We start from the raw sequence: 26577 nt of genomic DNA on the forward strand, positions 1-26577 counted from the left end.
GGGGTCCAGGCTCAGCTGCCCATGCTGTTCCGCGGTGCAGCCCTCCAGACCGTGGTATCCAAGTATCGTGGACCAGCACAGCATGAACTAAACAGCCCACACAAACTGTACTGCATATAAAACACACACACACTCACACACACAATAACATGCATACATACATTAACAAACACGTATGTATCCACAGAAGCACACATAAATACATACATACATCCATCTCGTCCAAAGGGGTCAAAATTAACTGCCAAAGCAACACCAGTACAGAACACAATGCATTCAGAATCATTCCCTTGATATTTTGGAGGGTTTCTCCAGTGTGGATGCAAGACGACTCTCAGCTCCAGCTGCTCACAGGGTGCCAGTTCCCGGGCTGGTGATCTTGCCTGTGCCTCGCCTGCACCTGTCTCCAGCACAGTCCCGTGCCGTGACCCGAGTGCCAACGCAGCGCAGTTTGTCTTACATGGAGTCCCGTTCGTCCCCGTGACTTGTGTGCACTTATTCCCTCTTCAGCAGCTGAATCTGTGATTCAGACTTAAAATCACCAGTGCTGGGCCCGCAGCACTGAGGGACAATTGCCTCCAGGTCAGCTGTGGGGACCTGGAAGACGAGACACACTGCGCTGTTGACTCCGTGCAGCGACAGCAGATCTGACCAGCCGATTGAAATGGCAGTGTTTCGTGTCACCTTTCTATATTAAGCTGACACACTCCTTTACACTCTTGCACACACACAGAGTCTTTCAACTGAGCTGTAGTATTACAACAAATTAACAGACTGGACCGAACCCTGTTCCCCAGACAGAACCAGTGTCGGTTCATTTTTTTTCTCCTGTGTCAGCTGTTGGAAACTGGTTGTGTTGGTAGGCGATGCAACGACCGGCCTTGGGGGACATGTCTTCTGCTCTTTGTTTTATTGCACTCCTGTTTATGGTTTAATTGGTTGACTTAATTTTTGGGCTTAATTAGTCAACATGTGTGTGTGTGTGAGATCAGTGACTCACAGGCCTATAAACCCTTTCGCTGTGTGGCCCTCCCCAGGAGCAGGGCTGACACTGCTGATTTGCACAACACAGCCCCCACCCCCACTATCGGCAGCAGAAACCTTTGCACGGGGAGGGAGAAAGCAGTCGCAGACAGACACAGAAACGAGTCGATCACTGTACAAAAGGCATGTTTGAAAACACGTGCTTTGCCATTCTGAATAAACAACTGGAGAAAACGAATACATATGAGCGCGCGGGGGGGCTGGAGAGAGAAAGTGAGAAAATAAAAATACAAAAGAAAAAAATAAAAATAAAAAAGAGCAGAGTGGTCTCTATTTGTTGTTTTTTTATCGTATATCATACAAGTGTGTTTATATTACAATGCAGTTCAGAGCCCAAAGGCCCCAGAGAGCGCTGGGGGCAAGACCCCTGTGCCTGGGGGGAGGGGAGGGCCAAGGGTACACGGAAGGTGGGGGGGGATAATAAAGTCTTTAGATTTATTTTTTATTCTCCTTTTAATATTCTTCATCCCTTCCAGGACACAGCCTTATAAAAACCGTCCGCAGTCAGTCCTGTGTGCGCCGGAAGGTTCCCCCCCCAGGAGCTCTGGCTGTGGCGAGACCCGGGGGAGACCGAGACGCCAACACCACCCCCACCCCCCCCGCTTCTTGTAAAGAAATCCTTTGCAAGGTAAACGCTGCTCCTCCACTCTGCTCTGAAGGTGTCCCGATGGGCTCCACCCCAGTCACGTCCGTGCCACGATTTTAGTTTGCTTCCTTTTACAAGCAGCACCTCCATCTCCCAGACATGAGAGTCCTGCGCTCCCCCCACACTGGCACCAGCGCGTGTCCGTGGCCCGGCGGCCTCGGGGAGGGCCGCTCCTCACGTGCCGCTGCAGTCCGTACAGGCTTGCTGGCACCCCCCCCCACACACCCCCGCCCGAGAACAGACACTTCAGAGGAAAGAGCAGAAGGAAGAAAGAGATACAGCGAGAGACAGGAAGAGAAAAGAGGGAAAGAGACAGGGAGCGAACTGAACCGCATGAGAGCGACAGATGAAACAGAGAAGGAACGAGAGATCCCAGGCTCCTCAGTGTCTCGGCCCCCACGAGAGAAACTCATTTCGGTCGCTATAGAGAGAGAGAGATGAAAAACCTGACATAAAATGGAAAAAGAGAGGAACAGACGAGGGGGTGGATGGCGGGGGGACGGCGTTCTTCTCTGTAAAGTTTTGAGTTTGTCCTTATGAAACAGGATGAATCGGCCGCCTTCGAAACAAAACGGAGACGGGCCGCCCGCTGCTGCAACAACAAACCAAACCAAAAAAAAAAAAAATAGTACACTGATTTATTTAAAAAATAAAGTAAGATGCAACTTAGAAAAATAAACCGAAAAAAAAAAAAATTGTAGAGATGGGCAACTTTTTTCCTCCTTAATTGCTCCACTGTGTCCGTCTGTCCGAGCATCCCGTCCGTCTGTCCACTGCATAGTGTGTCTCACACTGGACACCCCTGCTGATTTGGCGAGGAGTCAGGAGAAGAGGCGTGGGGGGGGGGGGAAACCGTGTTTCTCTCTCGGTCAATCAAAGGGAGAGAGCGGGAGGGAGAGAGATGGGAGAGAGACGGGGTGGCGAGGAGACGGGGCAGGATGGCAGATGATGAATCGACAGAGAGAGAGTGAAGGGGAGGGGTGAGGAAGAGCAAGTTGTCCAAGTCAGATTGTCCCTCAACAGCAGCCCCTCGTCACCTCCTCCTCCTCCCCCTCTCCTCACTCCTCTTCCCCCTGGTCCTAGTGCAGGCTTCCCGATGCCATGGCAAGGGCCTCCTGGATCTCCCGGACCATGAGGATGCGAGTGAGCATGTGCTCCAGCTGCTCGCGTGTGATTGGCTGGGTGGAGTACCAGATGGGGCTGTTGGGGGCCACCACGGGTTCCGGGGTCAGGTAGAAGGTGTCGTTGCGGCCCTTCACACTCTGTGGGCTGGGGAGGGGGAGAGAGGGGGTCAGAGGGGTCAGTCTCTGGGGCCCTGGTTGGCCCAGATGTGCCTGACTGAACTTGTATTTACTTAATTGAATCCGTCATTGAATTAATTGGCCATAACTGCTTAATTGCCCTGCTGTTCTTCAGGACATCCAAATCAGGCACATAATGCATCTACCTGCAGTCAAATATACTTCAGTAACCGGATTATAACAACAAGCACAGAACCTGGGTTCAGCGTGTCTACAGTCCAGTCAGGGACCTCCCCACAGTGCGGCCCGGTCGGTCCACTCACCATTTGAAGAGGTAGAAGTCGTAGAGTTTGATGGGGCAGCGCAGGGGGTTCTCTGGGTTCTCCGCCTGCTCCGCGTACATATCGTCCGTCACTGAAACGGATACGAGGGGGGAGAGGGGAGGTCAGTGAGGAGGGCGAGAGCCTGGGGGGGGGGAATCAGTGTATCAGTCCGTCCGTGTGACAGTGTGTGAATCAGTGTGTCAGTCAGTCAGTCAGACAAGTGTATCAGTGTCCCCCCCAGTCAGTGTGTCCCCCAGTGCCCACCTTTCTGTCCGACGTGGTGCAGCCCGATGCCCTTCAGGTAGCGAATGCTGGTGCTCTTGTCCTTGGGGTTGGACGGGTTCTTCTTGGTGTGCCGCAGAACCTTAGAGAACGCCACCTTGCTGTGCTGCTCCACCGTCTTCAGCAAGAAGTACCTGCCAGGACCACAGGGGGCGCCAGTTAACAGGACTTCTCTCACAAACTCACTCAGCCATGTACATGTGCACAAACAGACAAACTCACTCACTCAGGCACTCGAAGGGACACAAGGGGATGAGTGGAGGAGGGAAGAGAGGGGGACAGGTGAGAGAGAGAGAGAGAGAGAGGGGGAGGGGGCTGCAGGACTCACTTTGTGTTGAAGAACATGAGTGTGGTGAGGAGGGTGGCGGGGGAGTGGGCGCCCAGCTGCTTACACTCCCACAGCATCTCCTCTGTCACGTGACTGGGGATAATATAGCCTGAGGAGGGAGGGAGAGAGGGAGAGAAAGAGAGAGTTTACTATAGCTTCTCCTGTGCCGACCCCACCCTGCCACTCTGCCGGCTAAGCTTGTGTGCGGTGTGTGAAATAAACAACACAATGAGAGAGAAAGAGCGAGAGAGAGAGACAGACAGGAGAGGGAAAACAGACTTGGGAAGAGGCTGTGTGTGTGTGTGTGTTTCAGTCCCCCCCACACTCTCCCTGTCCTCCACCCCCTCTCCCTCCCTCTCGCTCGCTCCCTCTCCTCACAGCAGCAGCGGTGCTTACCCAGTGGGTGGACCCTGGGCTGCCAGTCCTTCAGCCCCTCGTGGAGCCACTGAGAGAAGCGGCTGTAGTAGGGGTCCGAGAAGATGTCGTCCACGCGGCTGTTCTCAAACAGGTACTGAGGAGAGGAGAGGGAGAGCATTGGACCGCTTTCAACACTGCAGCAACGAGAAAGCAGCGCTAGAGGTTTTTATACGTTATTTATACATGCATTCGAGTTTGTGGGATAATGGCGGTAATAACAGCGGTAATAACAGCACACGGACCTTCTGTATGCAGAGGAAGATGTAGTAGAGCACATCGGCCTCGAAGGGCTCCCCCTCAAGAGAGCGTGCCTCCCGTGTCATCAGACACAGGCCGAAGTTCAGCTCTGCCACAGCACACGACACCAGGTCCTCCTGGAACCGCAGGGGCTGCCGGCCTGCCACATGGAGAGAGAGAGAGAGAGAGAGAGGGCCGGAGGAGGAGCAGAGTCAGTGGTATACAGGGAGAGAGGGAGGGAGAGGAAGCGGTATACAGACCGAGAGAGAGGGAGGAGGAGGGAGAGGCATAGTGAGAGAGAGAGAGTCAGTGGTATACAAAGAGAGAGGGAGAAAGTGAGGGAGACAGTGGTATACAGACAGAGAAAGGGAGGAGGGGGAGGGGGAGGCATACAGAGAGAGAGTCAGTGGTATACAGAGAGAGAGGGAGAAAGGGGGAGGAGTATACAGACAGGAGAAGGGAGAGGGAGAGGCATACAGAGAGAGAAGGAGAAAGGGAGGGAAAGAGTGGTATACAGACAGAGAGAGAGGGAGGAGAGGGAGGGGTATACTGACAGAGGGCGTAGGACGAGAGAGGGAGTTGCATACAGAGAGACAGGAAGATGGTAGAGGTAGACAGGGAGAGATCCAGAGAGGGGAAACTCACGGCCAATGGGGGCCAGCTTGGTGTGCGTGTCCTTCTCCAGCGCGGCGTTCTTGCCCTGAGCCCAGCCGCGCCACACCTCCAGACCCTCCTCCGGCTTCAGAGAGCTGGGCAGCAGCAGGTCGGGGGGGGCCTGGGGCTGGGTGTCCACCTCGGTCACCTGCACTGTCTGGGGGGGGGGGTAGAGAAATGTATTGTATCTATTGTCCCCGATTTGCCCCATCAACACTCCTGTCACCGAGTCCTGCCAATAGTGCTGCTCTTTTTGGATCTGAATTGAGAGAGGGGGAGGGAGAGAGAGGGGGGGGAGATTGTGCAAACTGCCCTCCAGCTCTGCTGCTGCATCTGTTTGACCCCGTACCCCCCCCCCCCCAACAGCTTCCAAACCAGAGCTGGGGACCTGCACCCCCACCCCGCCAGGCGAACAAAGGAGTGTCCCACTGCGAGAGACGTCTTTCTGGAATCAACCAGTTTCCGGAACATTCCACCTGCACCCCGCGCTCCGGAAGACACCTCCCAGAGTCACAGAGACAACCGAGTAGCCAGCTGACTGCAGACAGACAACAGTGTGCGCGTGTGTGTGTGTGTGTACACATGCATGTGTGCGTGTGTGTACATGTATGTGTGTGTTTGTGTGTCCACTTTCATCCGGTAACTGATGCTCCACCGATTTCCCCACAAACCCATCCCCCCAGCCCTGCCGTCTCTAACCTGCAGCTGCTGCTGCTCCTGCGCGGTGGAGCCAGGGGGGGGGCCGGCCTGCTGCTGCTGTGGCTGCTGCTGGGGGTCCCAGATGTGGACAGACTGCGTGGCGCCGGGGTAGGCCCCGGTCACGGCCTGCACGGCCACGGGAATGTGGATGTTGCCGTTCATGAACTGTGCCGGGAACAGCGTGTTGGCGAGCGTCTGCACTACCTCCTCGTGGGTGGCGGCCGAGACCGGGGTGCCGCCGGCGGAGGTGGCCACCACGGAGGCGGAGGAGGAGGTGACCACGCCCTTGCCCCCCATCTTGTCCTTGTCGTCCTCCAGCTTGAGACCGGCGGGGGCGCTGGCCACATGCACGGCACCGTAGGCCTCCTGCGGGATGGCGATGTGGGTGATGTTCTGCTGCGGCAGGTCGCTGCGCGTCTGCGCCGAGTACACTGGGATGGTCCAGGTCTCGCCGGTGGGCGCGGTGATGGTGCCGGTGGCACTGTACAGGTGCGCGCTGTCCACGGTCAGCAGGTCCGGCCGCAGCGAAAGGTAGCTCTGTTGCTGCCCCTGGGGGATGGCCAGCACAGTGGCCACGGGCTGCCCGGGGATGGCGTAGGACACCGTGATGGGCATGTCCACCTTGCGCTTCTTGGCCGGCTGCAGGACCCCGCCCGTGCTGCCCCGCCGCTCCCCGTCCCGCGGAGAGCCCTGCTGCCCGCCCTGCTGGCCCCCCTGCTGCTGCTGCTGGGGAGACAGCGCCCCCACCGTCTGGATCTGGATCTGCTGACCGCTGGCCGCCACCGCCGCCACCAGCTGGGCCTGGATCTGAGGGGCAGAGAGAGGGGTCAGCTGCAGGTACTGCCTTAATTGAACCCTAATTTAACTCATAGTTGGACAATCTGAGATCTTGAATGATTTTAAACAGTTGTAGAGTTCATAAGAAAGTGTCCAGTCGAGAGGAGGCCATTCGCCCCATCGTGCTTGTTTGGTGTCCATTTATAACTAAGTGATCCAAGGATCCTATCCAGTCTGTTTTTTAATAAGCTACACAATTTAAAAGTCAAATGACGCCAATGAGTTCAACTGGCGGTTCAATTGCGTAATTGAGAGTTCGGCTGGACCAAAAACCACCAAGCTGGTGATATGCGAGGGATAGCCGATATAAACAGCTGGCTGGGAGCTCTGTTGGGACACGGACGTTGCTCAGTGCGACTCTGCTGTCCTGCCGTACGGCCAGAGTATGATGTTTTGCACAGACCTGCTGGTGCTGCTGCAGCTGCTCCTCAGAAATCTCCCCATGCTGCACAGCTAACTGCGCAGCTGCAGCCACTGCCTGGAGCTGCGAGCTGGAGAGCTGCTGTTGTTGTTGCTGCTGCTGTTGCTGCTGCTGCTGTTGCTGCTGCTGCTGTTGCTGCTGCTGCTGCTGCTGCTGCTGCTGCTGCTGCTGCTGCTGCTGTGTGGGGCTGGGGGCCTGCAGCACCTGCACAGCCCCCTGTCCCTGCTGCTGGCCCTGGATCTGTACCTGGGGGGGAGAGAGGTGGGGAATGGGAGCGAGAAGAAGAGAGAGGTGGAGAGAGGGAGTAACATTAATTTCCACACACTCACTGACACACGTTTGTTCTCCTCTCCTCTCCCCGTCATGGCCCCGGCCGACCCGCGGCTCTGACCTGCACTTGTATCTGCTGCTCTGAGGCCTGATGCACCGCGGCTGCCAGCTGGGGGGAGAGCTGGGCTGCCGTCACCTGCTGCTGCTGGGGGGACTGCTGCACCTGCACCTGCACCTGGAGAGAGCGGGGCAGAGTGTGCGTGAGTGAGTCTCAGGGACCCAGAGTGTGTGTACATGTGGTTCAGCGTGAACGTGCACGCGTGCAGGGCTCACCGGACAGGCCAGCTCCAGCAGCGACCCGGCCACCTCGGTGCTGTCGGTGTAGATGCAGTTGGCACCCTGCTGGTACACCATGGTGGTGGCACTCTGCTGGAACTCCTGCAGGGCCTCGGGTCCCTTGCTGGCCAGCGACTCCAGGAACTCCTTCATGCGGTGCTGGGGCACGCTGCGCGCCTTGAGCCGCACGTACTCCTCGAACGAGATCGTGTTCTCCAGAGAGTTGTTCATGGCCGCCCGTCCGCTCCTCCCGCTCGGGGATCTGAGAAGAGGGGAGAGGGAGTGAGAGAGAGAGAGGGGTAAGGAGAGGGGTTTAATGTTAGGCAGATTTGTTTTTGACAAGAGTGCAATTCTACCCGTTTCTTAACTCTGGCGTGTTGACAGAGGGAGAGTGAAAGAGACCAATAACTCTGGAAATATGGCCCGGAAAATAATTTCTGTACTTCTGTAATCTCGGTCAGCATATCAGGCTCCGGTGCGAGGCGGCCCTGTCCCAGAGTATCGGGCCTGGGTGTCAGACCTGCAGGAATACAGCTCTGCAGTACTGGGGTGGCCAACATCTGACACACTGGCACACTGACAGCAACTGACTATATAATTACACACAATAGGTAAAAAGACCAATAGAAATAAATACAAAAGGGAAAGAAAAAAATGAAAGGAAGGGGGGAGAGAGAGAGAGGCAGTTCTGAAATATGAGGATTTTTTAAACCATAACGATTTTATAGAGATCTTCCCAAATTATGATTTAATGCACAGTAACGTTTAAGGTGACAGTATTTATAAATTTTCTTGGTTTCTTTAGCATGAATTCCACACACCCCCACCCGGGTTCCACGTAAAAGTGCATTCCAGCGCAGAGCGGGGAGGAAGCCAGGGCTCGGGCTGGAGCCACGGCCGATCTCCAGAGGAAACAAACGCACACAAACGACACCAACTCGGGTCTCATAAGGCGCAGGATGCATCTAACCCCTCGGCAGTGCGGAGAAAAAGACCCCCTGCTCCTTAAACGCACACAGCAGTGTTTTGCAGCCCGGCCACAGGCAGCTGGCTGCACGACTACGCATCTTTCCAAGCGACCTTAAATATGAGCAAAACGAGGTGTTGCGCCAAAGCTAGGTATTCAAACACAAAATCAACAACCTCCGACTCGCCGCTTTAAAACCCCGGCGCTGGCAGGTCCGCGGCCGTGAAATACACTTACCGAACAGTGCAAATGACAGCGAGGCGCTCGGTTTACAGTTCGTTTCTGTACGATCGTCGATTGGAGGAAAAAACACAAGTCATATTAGCGACGATAACAAAGCAGTGGAAATGTGTACCTCCAGGAGAAAACACGGATTCCGGGCGGGGTGTGTGGCGCCTGTGCCGGCACACCGATAAGGCTCGCAACGCAACACACGGAGGTCGGGGAGCGATAGACAAAAGAATCGCCAACCGAGCCGACCGTGCGCGGCCTGCTCTGACACGGCGAGTCCCCGGGCTGTCCTGGCTGTCGACTGCCGCCTCGGAGAGCGCAGCCGTCGGATCGCACCGCCCTCTCCCTCCCCTCCCCGCGGTGCCCAAACACGCGTGCCCGTGGACTGGTAAGGGGGGCGACACTGTCCGGGAGCGAGCCGGGCGCGTTCTCGATCCCCGGGCCGGAGCTTTCAGACGGAGCCCCGGCCTGTCAGCCGCTACAGACCGTGCGCCCGCTGCCGCCAGTGCGGCTACAGCTCTCCCTTTCCCAGGCTGCCACACTCAGCAGGCCTACCCACGAAACACCAGCTCTCCGCGGCACTCACCTGGGCGCGCACAGCCTGGCGTTTTCACGTGTAGCCCCTGGACACACTGCGTAGCTTCTGCAGTGTGCGGCTTGAAAAGAGTTTTTAATGTTGTCATGCCTCACCCAAAAGATTCATAATAAATTAATATGATCGATTGGTGTGGCTGACGCAGGTTATTTTCAGGTGTTTTGCAGATGCTTGCTGACGGACAGTGTGGACACAGGGCCCGGCAGTGAAAGCGTTAACACCTGCGGCCGCTCTTCACCACGCCGACGGCAGCGGACGAGCGTCCCTCCTCGTTATCACTCATTCATTATTCCGCACAGAGCCATCAGCTGAGGGCAGCGCAGGCGGCACAAAATGCGGCAACAGACGAGCTGCACTGACGGCCGGGATCTGCCCGAGCGCAGACCGCCAGCCCAGCGCCGTGTGCCGCCCTGCCGCACTCCGAGAGGGGTGTCCCCGCCACAGAGCAGCGCTGCGAGGACGCCAGCCGTCAGTGTGCCTCGACAGTCTGGATTTAGTGACCACGATCACATACATGTACTGTCCCTGCTTCAATATCTGTATTCATTTAAATAATATATTAATATAATATATAGATCCCTCTCTATCTCACACTCAGGACACACCAGGTGGAAACAGAGGGACAATGGTGACACACATTACAGCCCAGTACACCAACACACAGCCCAGCACAGGGAGACAACAACCCAGCAACACACAACCACAGACAACAAACACACAAGATTGTTTATTATCTCTCTCTCTCTACACACACATTGTATCTACACACCTCTATATAACAGTAACAGTGGCTGCTTGGCCTCCTCACTGCTGTCAGTCAGTGATCCAGACACTCTTTCAGGCCCAGCCTGTTGTTCACTCATCTCATTCTCTACGCTAGCGTCCAGCCCAGCCCTTCTCACCGAGCTCACTGAACTGCTGAATAAGTGCCAGCGCACACACGTTCTCCATACCTGTCCTCTTAACTTCTTGTGAAATCCCAGTGAAATCCCAGTAAAACCTGTTACCCTGTAGACCCTCTCCAGGACCCGGGTTCAACAACTCGATCAATCAAAGTTGGTCAGTCAGGTCAGTCCATCAATCAATTAATCTTTATTTGGTACAGCAGCCTCCCTGACAAGCCGTCCGAGAGCTTCCGTTATCAGGCTGGAGATGGACCACGACACCCGACCGCCCCCCCCCCGCCTCTCTTTACACTTTAAACAAACCACACTCTCTCCCCAGTCTTCCCAGTCTAAGGCACCCCCGCTCTGCCTAAAATGTTGTGTAGCTAACCAACCTTCCCCCAGCTGACTGTCAGCGAGGGTCCCAAGACTATCCTGATGCTCAGTCGTTTAATCCTGGCAAAAACTACTTTTGTCTGTATGAACATGAAAATGAACTGATTATTCCACTGTATTCAATGGGGGATCATTGCTATAAAATGCCAGGGAAAACAAAACCCTTGGCCACAAACAAACAGCCATGACAGTGTGAACAGCAGCCCCTACCTCAGGCCCCCAGTGGCGCCACAGCTGGAGTGGGAACACAGAACTGCAGTCACCTTGATTCACCTCAACATAATTCCAGTCCTGATTCTGGAACGCAAAGATCTTTCCAATTCCAGGTTCCAGAACTGAACCGGAGTCGTCCTACACTGACCCAGCAGGAGCCTTATCTTAGCACACAGATGTAAACTACTTCCTTTCCAACCATCTGCTGACCGGCTACACTGCCCCATCACTGTGGGGCTCCTTGCTACTGTGTCCACCAATGCACTAAAAATGGCCCTCCTTAAAACTCTTTTTGATTGATCAACAAGCTTACAGGGGGAGGTTGACCCCCCACCTAACCACCAGGATGAACTACTGAATGACTGGCTGTTGTGATGTATGTTTTTGTGTGTGTTATGTGGAATGATAAATGATAAATTAAGGGATGCTGGGGGTCAGACACCAGGCTCTCTTCCCGAACTGCAAGAGGAAGGAATTCTGAACAGATCCCATGTGACTTTACCTGTCAATCAGAAAGTGCCATGTGGCCTGTGCCACAGCTGACACTCCCAGTCTCTGGCACAGTGCTGAGCACAACCCCACAGCCACACTTGGGATACAAATGCCTGCCCTACAGAGCTCAGCGCCATAATAATAATAATAATACAAAATTAAATACTAAGATATAATCGTTTAGCAGACGCTGACTGGGAGAACTGAATTCAATCGGACTGGACTGCTGCAGAGTCACTGACTGGACTGGACTGGACTGGACTGGACTACTGCAGAGTCACTGACAGCACCTGATCTCAAAGCAAGGATGCAGAATAAGGAGGTCCACTCCAGCGCAGTAGCTCTCTAGGGGCCACACAGCAGGGCCCAGACAGGGTACCTCCTCTTAACAACACGAGCATCTCTTGGGGACCTGGCCAACCAGCAGCGGCCCGCCTCCCGAGTCTCTGTCCGGGCATTTACTGCGCTCACAGATGTGTTCAATAGTAACAATAAAAGGTTTAAAACGTTAGCAACACACCCAGATCCCCGCACAGGGACCCGCACAGGGGTGTCTGCGGCGGGGGGGGGTGCTGCCGTGTACGCGCGCATCCGGTCCCCACTCGGCTGTGCCCGCGGCCCTGCTCGTGCCCGCCCCCCTCTGTCCGGGGCGCGCTCCCGAGCTTCCACACAACAACAGCGAGGGGTGGGGAGCGCGCCGCCCCCCCCCGGACCCCCCTCCCGGGCAGGGTGGCCGCACAGCGGCTCCCCCTGCGGCCCGGCGCCCGGATCGGCCCGGGGCCTCGGCCGCGCTGTCCCTGCCTTACCCCTCTGTGTCTCGGCCAGGCCGCTCCGCCCTCGCCGGCTCCGCTCCGCTCGGCCCCTCTGTGGTCCCGCTGGCTCGACCCAGTCCCGCCGGATCAGGGAGGAGACGAGCTGCTGTCTTCGTCTGGTGTCTCGCCTTGAGCTTTTCCCCCGTTCCCTCCACTCGCCGTTTAGTATAAATATTCCTTGCCTTTTTTTTTCTTTTTTTTTTTTTTTTTTTACTCCTCTTTCTTCTCCTCAGATCTCGCTGGGCGCCATCTTACATTCAACCCCTCTCGGCCAATCGGGAGCCGCTCGGCGACTCTCGCGAGACTGGCGGACCAAGCGCCGCGAGACGTGCGCGCGCACCCGGCGCGCCTTAAAGGGGCCACGCGCCCGGCCCGATCCCGTCTCCCGGGCAACCGCCACGGGACCGGCGTGGGGGGCAGAGGTGATGCCACCCGCAACACGTGAGCAGGGTCACGGAGAGAGAGAGAGAGAGAGAGAGAGAGAGAGAGAGAGAGAGAGAGAGAGAGAGACAGACAGACAGACAGACAGAGAGCGAGAGCGAGAGAGAGACAGACAGACAGAGAGAGAGAGCCAGGCGTCAGGGTGGGCCGCTGGCAAGGGCCGAGCGACAGGCTCTGAGGGCTGGGTGATTTATATGAGATTCAGCCCTGAAGCACGGCAGGGCTGAATCTCCACAGAGCGGCCCCGGACGTGTGAGCAGCTCCCCCGACCAGGGTGCCAGCCGAGCCCCAGTCCTGCAGTGCAGGGTGGCTGGCTGGGGGGAGTCCCCCCAGTGCATGAGCACCACGGGCCCCCGCTGCAGTGTCCCTGCCTGCCCCTCTCCCCCCTGAGGGCCGAGCACCGCACTCCTCCACTGCGCCTCCTGCTCCTGTGCATGCTGACTGCAAGATCTGCACAATGTAGCGTTCTTGTGTTCCACAGTTATTTTGTTACACATAAGACAGATACTACTGCTACTACTGGTCTACTGCTTACAGCAGGGGTGTAGGTTTCATTTCCCCCCAAACCTACGCCTCTGGCTTACGGTAATAATAATACAGTTGTCACACCATTTAGCACATCGCCAGTGTACCCTTTTGGACAGTGTAGCTCCAGTGTGTGGGACAGCTGTCTCTCTGTCTTTATCAAACACACAGGCACATCAGCACTGACCACAGCAAACTGGAGGCCAGGAGGTTTACTGACTGACTGACTGACACTCACAGACACGCTCACTGATGGACTCTCCAGACCTCTGGGGAGACATGTGGATGAGATCCTGGGACCAGCAGTGCCCTGTGTGGTGCTCCTCTCTGTGGGGGCTCAGCGCTGCCTGCGGCTGACAGGCTGACAGTACACAGGACTGAGCTCAGCGCCGACTGGGGCTCTGAGGGAGCAGATTGGCAAACAGTAACAGTAAGTTTCAAACCTCAGTTTGTTCTCTGTTGGGTACAAAATTGCCAAACACAGACAGATCTATACCCCCACCTCACCCAATCTATAACCTAAGCCAGTGTCATGCACTTTTTGGGAGCATTTAAAAACTTTGACTCAAGACATCACTCCTGTAGTGCACACCTGCTGCACTGCTGCTCCCAATAACACAGGTCAGTCAATAATAATATTAATAACAGAACTCATATGAGCACCACTAATACTAATAATTATAATAGAAATGTATTTTATATAGCGCCTTACATGAAAATATCTTAAGACCCAGTACAACAAAAATAAAAAAAACACTGCTGTCACCATGCAACAGCAATCCTGGAGCTCAGAAATTAAGTAAACAAACACCTAAATCATGGAAACTGAAAATAATTAAATTATATGAAATCAGATAAGAATAGTAATATATTAATAGTAATATGTAATCATGTTAATTGTTTAAAAAAGACAATCTTAATAATTCTCCTAATTCCTGCAACCAGCTCCTTACCCTTGGAGTCAGACCCCTGTGTGTGTATATGTGTGTGTGTGTGTGTATGTGTGGACAGTGTCGCTCTCATTATCACAACACCTCGTCAGAGCCCCACTGTTTATTACACTCTAACCATGATTAATAAGACATTTTGAAATATATATATGTGTGTGGGGGGGTATATACACGTAGTATTGGACTGAAAGCGTGTTGTGGGTGTCTGCACCTTTAACAGAGCATTATCTGTCCCAGTCTGCCTTAAAGAGCCCAGCATGTGTCAGTGAGGGCCTCCCCCTGCTCTCCCCACAACACACTGCCTCTCCGCACTCTTAAGGTGGACTGGCAGAGATAGTGGCGCACCAGGCTGTGGCCGCACTGCTCTCGCTGCCAGACTGCGGGCAGGAAGGGGTTAATTCCCACACTCTGCCCTCGGCCCCGCAGTGACCTCGTGACAGCCAGCGCATGCATGAACACACACACACACACACACACACACACTCTCAGACCCAACAGGCGTACACACACACACAGTCGCACGGACAGCGACACGCTCCCACAGACCAGACAGACAAACGGCGCGCTCCTGAGACACGGGGTGGAATAAGGAAGCTGATGGGTGTCAACTGTCTGTCTTTCTCCTCTCCTTCCTTCGCTCTCTCCTCCTCCTACATCTTTCCTGAGTACTGAGCTCAGCTGGTGAAGGGGCAGAATATGGGGGTGGAAAGCTGATGCAGTAGGGAGAAAATAAGTAGCTTTCGGTCTAATCATAATAAATCAATAAATATTAACAAGCGTAATTTGTTTGCACTTTAGGATTATTTTGAGGTGCCTTTCCAATTGCAACGGACGGACGTGCTTTCACACCGACGCCACTCAGAACCAGGTAGAGAGTGGGTCAGAGCCTGGGCCGGTGTGCCCCGTGTGCCAGGCCAGCCTTGAGGTCAAGCTCTTTGCATCCTGGGACAGGTCGGACAGGTCGTGGTTGCGTGTCGAAACCGTGCTAATGGACTGCAGTTTCGTTAGTGTGCTGGAGGTCTGAGCTGTGCTACTTTGGGAACTGTGCTGCAAAACTGCAAGATAAACAACAAACAAATGACAGAACTAAACACCAGGAGGCCTTTAAATGTAAAGATTCATATTTTATTAATATGGATTTTTCCCTTTCAAATTACAATCAAGCTCTCTGCATTCAGCAGGTAGAAAAGCCAAGCACTCTGAACAGGAAGTGGAGGGAAGGACAGGAAGTGGCGCTGCTACCCTGTCCGACCCACACACCATAGACACTCCCAGACCTTCCCCCCCGGGAGAGTTTCGGACCCTGGAGGTCTTGATTGGCAGCTTGACAGGCATCCACTCAGATCTTCCCTGGGTCCTCCTTCAGAGTCACTGTCCTGTTGAATACCAGCTAGAGATAGAGAGAAAGAGAAGGATGTGGAGGGAGAGAGAGCAGAGGATAAGGGGAAGAGCAAGAGGTAGAGAAAGGGATGGAGGGACAGATTACTTTTCAATTTCATTGTTTAGTGACTCAGCACCCATTGGCTGCCCCCCCCTACCCCCATGCTCAGTGCCGACTGGCCTACCCTCTCCGGCGTGCTGTCTGGGTCCACGGAGAAGAACCCGACCCGTTCGAACTGGAACTTGGAGAACACAGAGGCCCCGCTCACTGAGCGGTCCACCAGGGCGTCCGACACCACCTGCAGGGAATCCTGGGAGGAGAGGAGCAGGAGAGAGAGTCAGAAAGTGAACAGGGGAGGGCTGTAATAGACAGGGGACAGTGACCGTGTTGGACAGGGGACAATGGCTGGACTGGGACTCACCGGGTTGATGTCACTCAGGAAGCCACCTGGCACCTCAGACGCGTCCTCGGGATTCTTGTGCAAAAACCTGGACAGACAGACGGACAGAGACGGATCTTATTGTAGCTGCCCACCCGGCTCATCTGCTGAAAAATAAACCCAAATACTCTCTCCCACTCCCCTCTCCCTCATCACCCTCTCCCTCCCTGTCCTCTCCCCCACTCACAGGCGCTCGTACAGCCGGACCTCGCAGCGCAGCGGCTGGCTGACCCAGTGGACGAAGGCTTTGGGTTTTTCAGCCGACTCTGTGCGAGAGCAGCTCACCTGCAGCTCCACCACACGGCCACTGCCGTCCTGCAGAGGGAGAGAGAGAGAGGGAGAGAGTGTGTGGTAGGTTGGAAGGGTGGGGGGAGTGAGAGAGAGACGGGGAGATCGGGGTTAGGAACAGAGATGTAGAGGGAGGGGGAGGGATGAGGGGAGAGGATAAAGATGAACAAGGAGGGAGAGTTGTATAAGGAGAGGGAGAGATAATTGGTGGTAAGGAAGCGGTGAGGGACAGAGGAGAGCAATAATACAAATTAATCAATTAGCCATCCAGAACCAGAGGGGAACCTTGGGGAGACATTGACCAGGGGTCAGGGGTCACAGCTGCAGACTCACCTTCACAACACGCTGCACAGAGATGACGTACCCAGCATGCCTCAGGCCGACGGGCTGCTCTGGGGTCAGGCGCTTGTAGCCCTTCTCCATCACCTGCAGGGGGCAGCAGAGACAAGCTGACGGTCAGCTACTGCTCAACTGTGCAGACAATTTCACCAATACACACAGGAGATAAAAATAACTTTTTTGGCCACTAGCCACTGGGTCTGGTAGAAGGAAAAAACTTACCAGCCACTTGGTATTTTTACCAGCCAAAGGCAAACATCACCAGAAACACATGAGGGTGTGTAAATGTGTGGTGAACATGTTAGGTAATTTATTTATGAATGTATTCAGGTAATTTATCAATCACCATAACAAAAGTTAATTGCACACCTGTATAGACTAGACAGGTGTGTATGAGGGAAAATCATCTGGATAGAAAAACATGCTCCCACACAGTTTCTACTTGCAAGGTCTTTAATCAAAACATTGCATTCTGTTGAATTAATCAGTCACATATGGAATAACATGGCAGCTAATGGGGATCTGTATAAACACACTAAACTAACACATGAGAAGGGGTGTTATATGGTTACACAGTATTGCTCTCCATACTCCTCTTCCTCTTCAGTGCTACTCCCGGCCTTCTCTGGGTGTCTACACCTCATTAAAACGATTTCATTGGATTGGCTAGATATTCATAGAGTCACAGTCTGTGGTTGGGTAAAAAATATATAATCTCTATGAATGATGACAGACAGTGATGTTGTTTCTATTGGTCAATACGATGCATGCCAGAAAAGACGCGATGTAAACAGACCGCACGTTTCTCCAGCAGAATCTCCACTACACAGCAAAAAATGCATGTCTCTATCACAGATCGTTTCAACACAAATGAATACGTTGTAATTGATGCACTTGATGAATACTTATCTAACACAACAACTTTGTTAAATAAATATCTATGTAAAAATACATTATTAGAAGACGTATGGCAATGGCATAATAACAGCAGACCTCTCACGTCTCGTGTCAGACTCTTGTATTATTGTTTTTCGACATTATCACGACTTTTTATTGTCACAATTTCAAATTAACTATAAAGGTTGTGAATATTTGTTTCATAAAGGAATATTTTGTAATTACAGCTGTAATTGACCGACCAATACGTTTTTCTTTTTTTATACATTTTCATTCAATTGCCAGTTCAGCAATGTGAGCTGCAACGAAAATGCCCTGACATTAGTGTCCTTGTGACAATGTTTTCCGGTCACAACAGCGAAATACAAAATGTGTAAGACCTATCTAGCAATCTAATTGATACAATCTACTTGACTAAACGATTGGCTTTTCCTCTCCACACCACATTCAGACTGCTGCTCTGTGTTCAGAAACACACCTGTGCGCTCGAGTTCCAGCGAATACAGAATAAATATCAATAGCTGGCTGTGTATGTATTCATGCGTTTGTTGCTCCTCTTTCCTTTTCTGTCATATTATAATTCTGAAACACTTTGATCCAAGTAATTAAAAAGTCAGTAATTATGACTGAAAAGTAATTAAAAGTCATAATTTTTCCACATCCTTAACCACCTTGCTTCTGCTTCATTGCTCTTCATGAAGCATGTCCTCCTGGACCAAAGGTTGTCCAGATGCCATATATTAAAAAACAAAAACACGATATTGCGGTTTGCCAAATCAACTAACATACCAACACTACAACGTCACCAAATTAATTAGTATGTTGATACATACCGACAAATACTCTATCAGAAACTAAAAGATGAGTTCCCGTACACGTTGGTTACCCGCCACAGTGGCTGGTAAAATTGACAGATTTATCTGCCACTGGCTAAATCTAACTGCATTTGGCGGGTGGCGGGTGTTAATTTTATTCCCTGGATACACACATACATATGAAAATATACACACAACACTGCAATCCTATGAAACACGATCACACAATTGCACACAGACAGCTTATCTAGCACAGAGGTGCATGTTGACTGTAGACATGCTAAATTGCGAGTGTGAATCATTGTGTGTGTGTGTGAATGAGTGAGTGGGTGCATCTAACTCTGCAGTGTGTTCATGAGTGAGGGGTGTAGTCCAGTGTCCAGTTTCAGTGTGCAGTGCGTCAGTATCAATGTGCAGTGTCAGGGTGTGGACTGACCTCACGGAAGTCGGTGTGCTCGATGTAGATGGTGCTGCTCAGCGGCACAGTGTGGCTCCCCCGCGACTCGTCTGCAGGGAAATCAGGGACACGCACCTCTGTCTGAGAGAGACAGAGAGAGGGAGAGGGAGAGGGAGGACTGGTCAGGTGAGGAGTACAATGTACCTGTATATCACAGGGCCAGGTTAGTGTCTGTGGGCAGTGTCACTGGTGTGTACAGGTGAGACGGGAGTAGGGTAGTGTGTGTCGGTGGGCAGGGCAGTGACGGGGTGTTACCTGTGTGTCGGGGGGCAGGGCAGTGACGGGGGTGTTACCTGTGCATCAGGGGGCAGGGGGCGAGTAACAGGGGTGTTACCTGTGCGTCGGGGGGCAGGTTGGTGATGGTGACACGGAGGGGCTCCAGCACAGCCATGGCTCGGGGGGCGCAGTCGTTCAGGACATCACGCACACACGCCTCCAACAGGTGCGGCTCCATGGTCGTCTGGGCCACGGTCACGCCCACCTGCCATGGCAACTGCATCAGCAACAGCAGCAGTGCGAACTCACTGACACACTCACTCACTGACACACTGACCCTCACTGACACACTGGCACTCTCCTCGACCCCCTCCCCATACCCGTGCACAGAAGTTGTTGATGGCCTCAGGGGGGAAGCCCCTCCTCCTCAGAGCAGTCAGCGTGAACAGCCGTGGGTCGTCCCAGTCTCTGCACAACAACACAGAACAGCGCTGTTACACACAGCGTCACAACAACAAAACAGTGTTGGGGGGGGCAGTGTGCAGGTGTGTCACGGGAGGTGGAGGGGGGGGGGGTCTACCTCACCTGACGGCCCCTGTCTCCACCAGCTTGATGATCTTCCTCTTGGAAACCACGGTGTAGGTGAGGTTGAGTCGGCCATACTCCCACTGCACAGGGCAGTAAACATCCAGGGCGTTGCACAGCCAGAAATACGAGGACCGCCTGGGAGAATGGGGGGAAAGAGAGCAAGAGAGAAGGAGAGAGAGCAGGGGAGAGGGGAGAGAGACAGAGCGATAATGTAACGTTTTGTCAACACATTAAATATGGCATCCCAATAAAGGGAGGGAGGGGACAGAGAGAGACAGACACACAAAGGGAGGAAAGTGACGCTGCACCCCCCGCAGGGTGACCGGGCTGCCCCTCACCTGGCCTGGAACTCCTTGGTGCACAGGGAGTGGGTGATGTGCTCGATGGAGTCGCACAGACAGTGGGTGTAGTCATAGGTGGGGTAGATGCACCTGAGGAGAGTGAGTCACACCGTCAGTGTGCTGCCACGAGGTGGGTGCGTGCGAGAGAGTGTGCGTGCATGTGAGAGAGTGTGCGTGCATGTGAGAGAGAGAGAGAGTGTGCGTGAGAGTGTGCGTGCGTGTGAGAGAGAGAGAGAGTGTGCGTGAGAGTGTGTGTGCGTGTGAGAGAGAGAGAGAGAGTGTGCGTGCATGTGAGAGAGAGAGAGTGTGTGCGTGTGTACGAGAGAGAGAGAGAGTGTGTGCGTGTGTACGAGAGAGAGAGAGAGAGAGAGAGAGAGAGAGAGAGAGAGTGTGCGTGTGAGAGAGAGAGAGAGAGAGAGAGAGTGCGTGAGAGAGTGTGTGTGCGTGTGAGAGAGAGAGAGAGTGTGCGTGTGTCTGCAGTACCACTGGTCTCCGGTGCGGTGGTGGGCAGTGTATTTGATGCGATAGGCCACAGGGTCCATCTTGCCGTCCTCCATCACCATCTTCATCCTCAGCGTGGCTTCTCCCTCGGCAAACAGCCCCTTCCTCATCCTCTCGAACAGCACCAGCGACTCCTCCACGGGACGGTCCCGCCAGGGGGACGGGGGCGCGCTGGGGCCCTTGAGCTCCTCCCCCCGCTGGTGACAGATATAGGCGTGGCCCCTGAGAGACAAAGTGTGTGGGGCAAAGTGCAGTGTTTCTGCCTGTCATTTCCTGCAGTTATTATTATTTATTGGCAGACACCCATATCAAGGGTGACTTACAGAATACAGGAGCAAAAACCAAAAGTGCAAATTACAGATCAAAAACATTTATGACTCTGAACTGCGATTTGATTCACTGCATTTTAAACTTTTCAAATTCAAAATTGTATCTGATGCAACTGTGCCACAATAATTAGTATTAATATTGGCCATGGGACCCTTTGACCTCTCACCTCCTGATCAGCTCCACTGCCCAGTCGTAGAGCTGCTGGAAGTTGTCTGAGGCGTGCGTCACAGCATAGGGCTTGTAGCCTGAGAGACAGACACAAAGACACGGAGATGGACAGAGGGGTACGACGTCACACAGAGAAACAAATATACAATAGTTTAGTTTTCCCTCCAGCACAGCATCCAGTACCCCCCCAACCCCGAGTCCCCTCAGTGCATACCCAGCCACTCCACCATGTCTCTGATGCCGGTGAAGTATTTCTCCTCCTCCTTCTCTGGGTTGGTGTCGTCGTAGCGCAGGAAGCAGATCCCATCGTTGGCCTGCGGGGGCAGCAGAGAGGAGGGAGAGTGCTGAGCAGCAGTGTGTTACAGTGCGTGGAGGTCATCGTGGGGTCAGTGCGGGAGGTCACCGTGAGTGATGTAGGGTCAGCGAGGGGTCAGTGCTGGAGGTCAATGTGTGATATAGGGTCAGCGGGGGGGCAGTACCTTGGCGAATCCGAAGTTGAAGTTGATGGCCTTGGCGTGGCCGATGTGCAGGATGCCATTGGGCTCGGGGGGGAAGCGCGTCCGAACCTGCGCACAACAACACAGCGTCACACAGCTGCTCAACACAGAACAGCATCATACAGCTACACAACACAGCTACACAACGCAGCAGAGCTGAGCATCACAACAGAGCTACACAACACTGCGCCATTAAGATACTGTTTATTGGGTTGAGTATTTCACATTTTACATAAATAAAAACAATTCAATTTTTAATGCTTATGATTAAAATCATTTAAAATATCAGTCCTTAAAATCACTTAAAAAATTTTAAAATCTGTGATTTAACAAGGAACAAAACAATTAACTTAAAAAAAACGTGCCCAAAACAACAAAACAAACGTGATAAAAGCAAAAAACTGCTCACCAAAAAAAGAGTCAAATACATTGAAAATAACTGAAAATGCATTAAACAAATTAAAGAAACAATTAAAAGGAAAAAATAAAAAACAAACAAAAAAGGTCTAATGCATTTTAAATTAAACCCAAAACGGTCAATGTATTTGACAACAAAATATAACAAAACTATACCAGAAAAAACCCTGAACAATGTGATTTAAAAACAACTAAGTCTTTAAAAACAATTAAGATTCGTTTTTTTTTTTTTTTTTTTTTTTTTAAATCTTTTTAAAAACAATCATCCTTAAAATCTTTAAAAGATCTTGGACTCGGGCTCCAGCAGGGGGAACTGACCGTCCCCGGAGGTGGGTCCCACCATTAAGATACATAACAACACAGTCACACAGTCTTCCAGGATTAGAATAATCAGTTCTGCAGTACCTGTCCCCCAGTGATGTCCAGGTGCTGCTTCAGCAGGGTCATGGTGTGGGGCGTCACCACGTAACCCTCTGTCTTATAGTTCTCACCTGGAAAGGACAGGAGAGGGAGAGAGAGAGATAGAGAGGTGACCACATGGAAAACACTCATGAAGTCCTGCCTTAACGGCTGACTGGCGCCCAGCACAGTGCGACCCACTGTGGGGGGCGGGGGGGGGCACTCGGTCTCACCTGGTTTGTGGAATTTGAGGGCCTCTCCTCTGAGCTGCTCCATCAGGGACTTTCCCTCCAGTTTCACCTCCCCTGCGGACAGATGGACAAGGACATGGTTCAGTTTTGTTCTTCAAGGTTGTTTCCGTCTCTCCCCCCACCTCTTCCCCCTCTCTCACCGTTCAGAGTCTCCTCCTCCTCCTTTGTCTTCCTCTTGTTGTTGTTGTTCTCTGGTGCTTTAGCTCGAGGTGTCTGGAGAGACAGAGAGCAGAGCTTAGCAGGAGAGACGCATGGGGGCTGGTGAGATACACTAAGGTGTACTGGGCTGTGTGGGGCTATGCTGGGGTATACAGGGCTGGGGTATACTAGGGCTGTGGTGGGGTTTACTAGGGCTGTGGTGGGCAATGCTGGGGTATACTAGGGCTGTCTTAGACAGCACTGGGGGTATACTGGGCTGTACTGGGGTATACAGGGCTGTGATAGGTTGTTAGGAACATAAGACAGTGTCCAATCGAGAGGAGGCCATTCGCCCCATCGTGCTCGTTTGGTGTCCATTAATGTCCATTATTGTTTTTGAATTACTCTCTCACCTTGGCTTTCTTCTCCAGGTCGGCTTCAGTCTTTGGCCCCAAGAGGTGGAGGACCTGAGAGAGCAGAGCACACTGTCAACACAGGGACACCAGCACACAACATCAACGCACAACACCACCACAAAACTCCAAACTGTCCCCCCAATGTCTGCCTGTCTGTCTGTCTGTCTGTCAATCTGTCATGCTCACCTGCATGTCCACCTCGTTTTTGATGATCTTCCCATCAGCCCATTTCAGCGTGCTCCGTGCCTCCCCTGAGAAAGATGGAGGGAGAGGGAGATTTGAATTGAATTATAATAAAAGCCCAGCGAGAGAGTGCAATATAGACAGTGATGCCTGGTCACTCACCCATTAGCAGCCCCATATTGAAGTGATATCTCTCCTGCAGCAGCTGCTCTCTGTGCTTCTTAATCACAGCCTCCACCTGCAACACACACAACACTGATCACACACACACACACACACACAACACTAACCACACCGTCACACACACTGTCAAACCCACCCAGCACTGCCCACACTGTGTCACACACACACAACACTGATCACATACACACACAGCACTAACCACAGTCACACACACACACCCAGCACTGATCACACTGTCTCTCACACACACACAACACTGATCAGTCTCACACACAGCACTAACCACACCGTCACACACACTGTCAAACCCACACAACACTGCCCACAGTGTCACACACACACACCCAGCACTGATCACACTGTCTCTCACACACACACACACACACAACACTGATCACAGTCTCACACACACACAACACTGATCAGTCTCACACACAGCACTAACCACACCGTCACACTGTCAAACCCACACAGCACTGCCCACACTGTGTCACACACACACACACACAACACTGATCACATACACACACAGCACTAACCAGTCACACACACACACACACAACACTGATCACAGTCTCACACACACAACACTGATCACACACACAGCACTAACCACACCGTCACACACACTGTCAAACCCACACAGCACTGCCCACACTGTGTCACACACACACACAGCACTAACCACACTGTCTCTCACACACACACACACACACACACACACACACAACACTGATCACAGTCTCACACACACACACACAACACTGATCACACTCTCTCACACACAACACTGATCACACTCTCACACATACCCAGCACTGCCCACACTGTGTCACACACACACACACACACACACACACACACACACAACACTGATCACACTGTCTCACACACACACCCAGCACTGCCCCAGCCCAGTGAGTCTCACCGCGTCCTCAATCTGTTCAGGGGTGATGACCACGCCCACTCCGCAGGCGCTCTCAAACTCCTCCTGAGAGATGGGGTCCTGGGGGTGACTCTTCACATAGTCCAGGGCGGCTGGAGAGAGGGAGGGAGGGACGCCCTATTAACACAGACAGGTGGACAGTCCTCTGTGTGTGTGAGAGTGTGAACAGTACATTGTCTATACACAGAGCTTATATAGTGCAGTGAAGTGGGTGTGCAGTGGCTATGCATGGCTCTGTGCACAGTGTACAGTCAGTACCGGTGATCTGCAGTTCCGTGCTGATCCTGCGGAGGGCGATGTACTGGGTCAGGAAAGGCAAGCGGCGCGGGTCTCGGAGCCGGGAGGCCAGGCCGTACAGCAGGGTCCCTGTGGCTCGATCCACAGCCTGCCCACCCAGCACTGACTGGGCCTGGGGAGAGAGAGGGGGAGCATCGAAAATACATGGTGAAAATCACTGGCTTGGCAAGTTGGCTGCATTCACGATTTTAACACACAGACAAAAGCACATGAGAAGAGAAGCCAGAGATAAAGCGCACTGGGTTATTCTGATCATTGCTGTCTGTCTGTCTTGCCTGGCTGACTGTGAAGAGCTCCGGAGTTTGAAGGGGGGAAACACAGCCCCCCCAGCTGTCCAGACATTTTGATGATGATCATTGTATCAATAGGGTTCAGTTATTAAAAGGCAAGTTCATCGATTCATTATTGCAGATTTAGATTGTATAGTAGCTGAGTTCCTCTCACTGAGTGCTGTGTGTGTGTGGCATGAGTGCGAGTGAATGAGTGAGTGTGTGTGTGTGTGTGTGCGTGTCTGTGTGAGTGAGTGTGCATCTGTGTGTGCGAGCGTGTCTGTGTGTGTGGCATGAGTGTGAGTGAGTGAGTGTGTGTCTGTGCGAGCGTGTGAGTGAGTGTGGTATGAGTGTGTGTGAGTGTGTGTGCGAGCGTGTCTGTGTGTGTGGCATGAATGTGAGTGAGTGAGTGAGTGAGTGTGTGTGTGTGTGCACGTGTCTGTGTGAGTGAGTGTGGTATGAGTGTGTGTGAGTGAGTGAGTGAGTGTGTGTGTGTGTGCACGTGTCTGTGTGAGTGAGTGAGTGAGTGAGTGAGTGTGTGTGTGTGTGCGCGTGTCTGTGTGAGTGAGTGTGGTATGAGTGTCTGTGTGAGTGAGTGAGTGAGTGTGTGTGTGTGTGCACGTGTCTGTGTGAGTGAGTGTGTGAGCGTGTCTGTGTGTGTGGCATGAGTGTGAGTGAGTGAGTGAGTGTGTGTCTGTGCGTGTCTGTGTGAGTGAGTGTGTGTGTGTGTGCGTGTCTGTGTGAGTGAGTGTGCATCTGTGTGTGCGAGCGTGTGTGTGTGTGTGCGTGTCTGTGTGAGTGAGTGTGTGTGTGTGTGTGTGTCTGTGTGAGTGAGTGTGTGTGTGTGTGTGTGTGCGCGTGTCTGTGTGAGTGAGTGTGGTATGAGTGTGTGTGCAAGCGTGTCTGTGTGTGTGGCATGAGTGTGAGTGAGTGAGTGAGTGAGTGTGTGTGTGTGTGAGTGAGTGAGTGTGTGAGTGAGTGTGACTGTGTGAGTGTGTGTGTCTGTGTGACTATTCTGAAACCACAGTACAGTCTGGTAATAATCACGCACATGTCTTTTGTTTTGAGAGCGCAGACGGACTCTGGAATCCCAGGCAACACAAGGACATTAATAATCATAATCATAAGAAGAACTCGTGGAGAGTTGACTCGGCCTGCGGAGTGACTGAGAATTGAAACTCGTCTGTCCCACAGAGCTGACACGTAAACTTCCCTCCCTCGTGTGACAGCTCTGTGTGCTGCCGCACTACGCTCGGGGTGTGTCCGTATCGGGGCTCCCTCCTCCTCGCCGGTCTTACCAGGGTAATCGCCTCCCTGAGCGCCGAGCTGAGAGCCTCATTCTTCAGCGTTTCTTTCGCTTTCTGCTCGCTGAGCCCGATAGACGTGAACAGAGTCAGCGCGTCCGCCATGTTTCCTCCACTCGAGACATGCCTCTCCACTCACTTCCTCCACAACTAGGGGCTGGAGGGGCGGGACCGAGGCCACAGGGGCGTCAGAATTGAGCCAATCACGGCCCGGGAGAAGGCAATCGGAACCAATCAGAGGCGAGGACTCAGAGTTGTTAGAATGTGGTTTCTGTT

The 26577-nt window shown here is 52.9% G+C and overlaps 2 protein-coding genes across 5 annotated transcripts; both read right to left on the minus strand.

Annotated features, from left to right (window-relative positions):
• Positions 1-1153: 1153 nt before the first annotated feature.
• On the minus strand, positions 1154-12600 carry qrich1 (glutamine-rich 1). 4 transcript variants are annotated; one of them, XM_066697662.1, is made up of 12 exons: positions 12320-12600; positions 7733-7997; positions 7521-7634; positions 7112-7375; positions 5872-6678; positions 5164-5329; positions 4524-4678; positions 4261-4375; positions 3865-3973; positions 3519-3670; positions 3255-3345; positions 1154-2959 (listed from the first exon to the last, which is right to left on the minus strand). In XM_066697662.1, exons 2-12 carry the CDS (start codon positions 7964-7966, stop codon positions 2770-2772), a joined length of 2397 nt encoding a protein of 798 aa, XP_066553759.1. In that variant the 5' UTR covers positions 7967-7997; positions 12320-12600; the 3' UTR covers positions 1154-2769. The 4 variants fall into 4 exon arrangements, with proteins under 4 accessions (XP_066553759.1, XP_066553762.1, XP_066553761.1 ...); XM_066697665.1 differs by lacking the exon at positions 12320-12600 and adding an exon at positions 9520-9633; XM_066697664.1 differs by lacking the exon at positions 12320-12600 and adding an exon at positions 9058-9234.
• Positions 12601-15344: 2744 nt separating this feature from the next.
• qars1 (glutaminyl-tRNA synthetase 1) lies at positions 15345-26452 on the minus strand. The gene is made up of 23 exons (XM_066697667.1): positions 26296-26452; positions 24690-24840; positions 24414-24523; positions 23465-23540; positions 23306-23370; positions 23117-23170; positions 22706-22778; positions 22548-22619; positions 22321-22406; positions 21481-21567; positions 21216-21315; positions 21000-21078; positions 20486-20725; positions 20000-20092; positions 19659-19796; positions 19454-19541; positions 19192-19338; positions 18837-18938; positions 16683-16775; positions 16249-16376; positions 16044-16110; positions 15807-15932; positions 15345-15631 (listed from the first exon to the last, which is right to left on the minus strand). The coding sequence occupies exons 1-23, from the start codon at positions 26404-26406 to the stop codon at positions 15581-15583; spliced, it is 2337 nt and encodes a 778-aa protein (XP_066553764.1). The 5' UTR covers positions 26407-26452; the 3' UTR covers positions 15345-15580.
• Positions 26453-26577: the final 125 nt, after the last annotated feature.

Source organism: Amia ocellicauda, chromosome 3 (genome assembly GCF_036373705.1).
Source record: "Amia ocellicauda isolate fAmiCal2 chromosome 3, fAmiCal2.hap1, whole genome shotgun sequence".
In the NCBI taxonomy this organism is placed as follows: domain Eukaryota; kingdom Metazoa; phylum Chordata; class Actinopteri; order Amiiformes; family Amiidae; genus Amia; species Amia ocellicauda.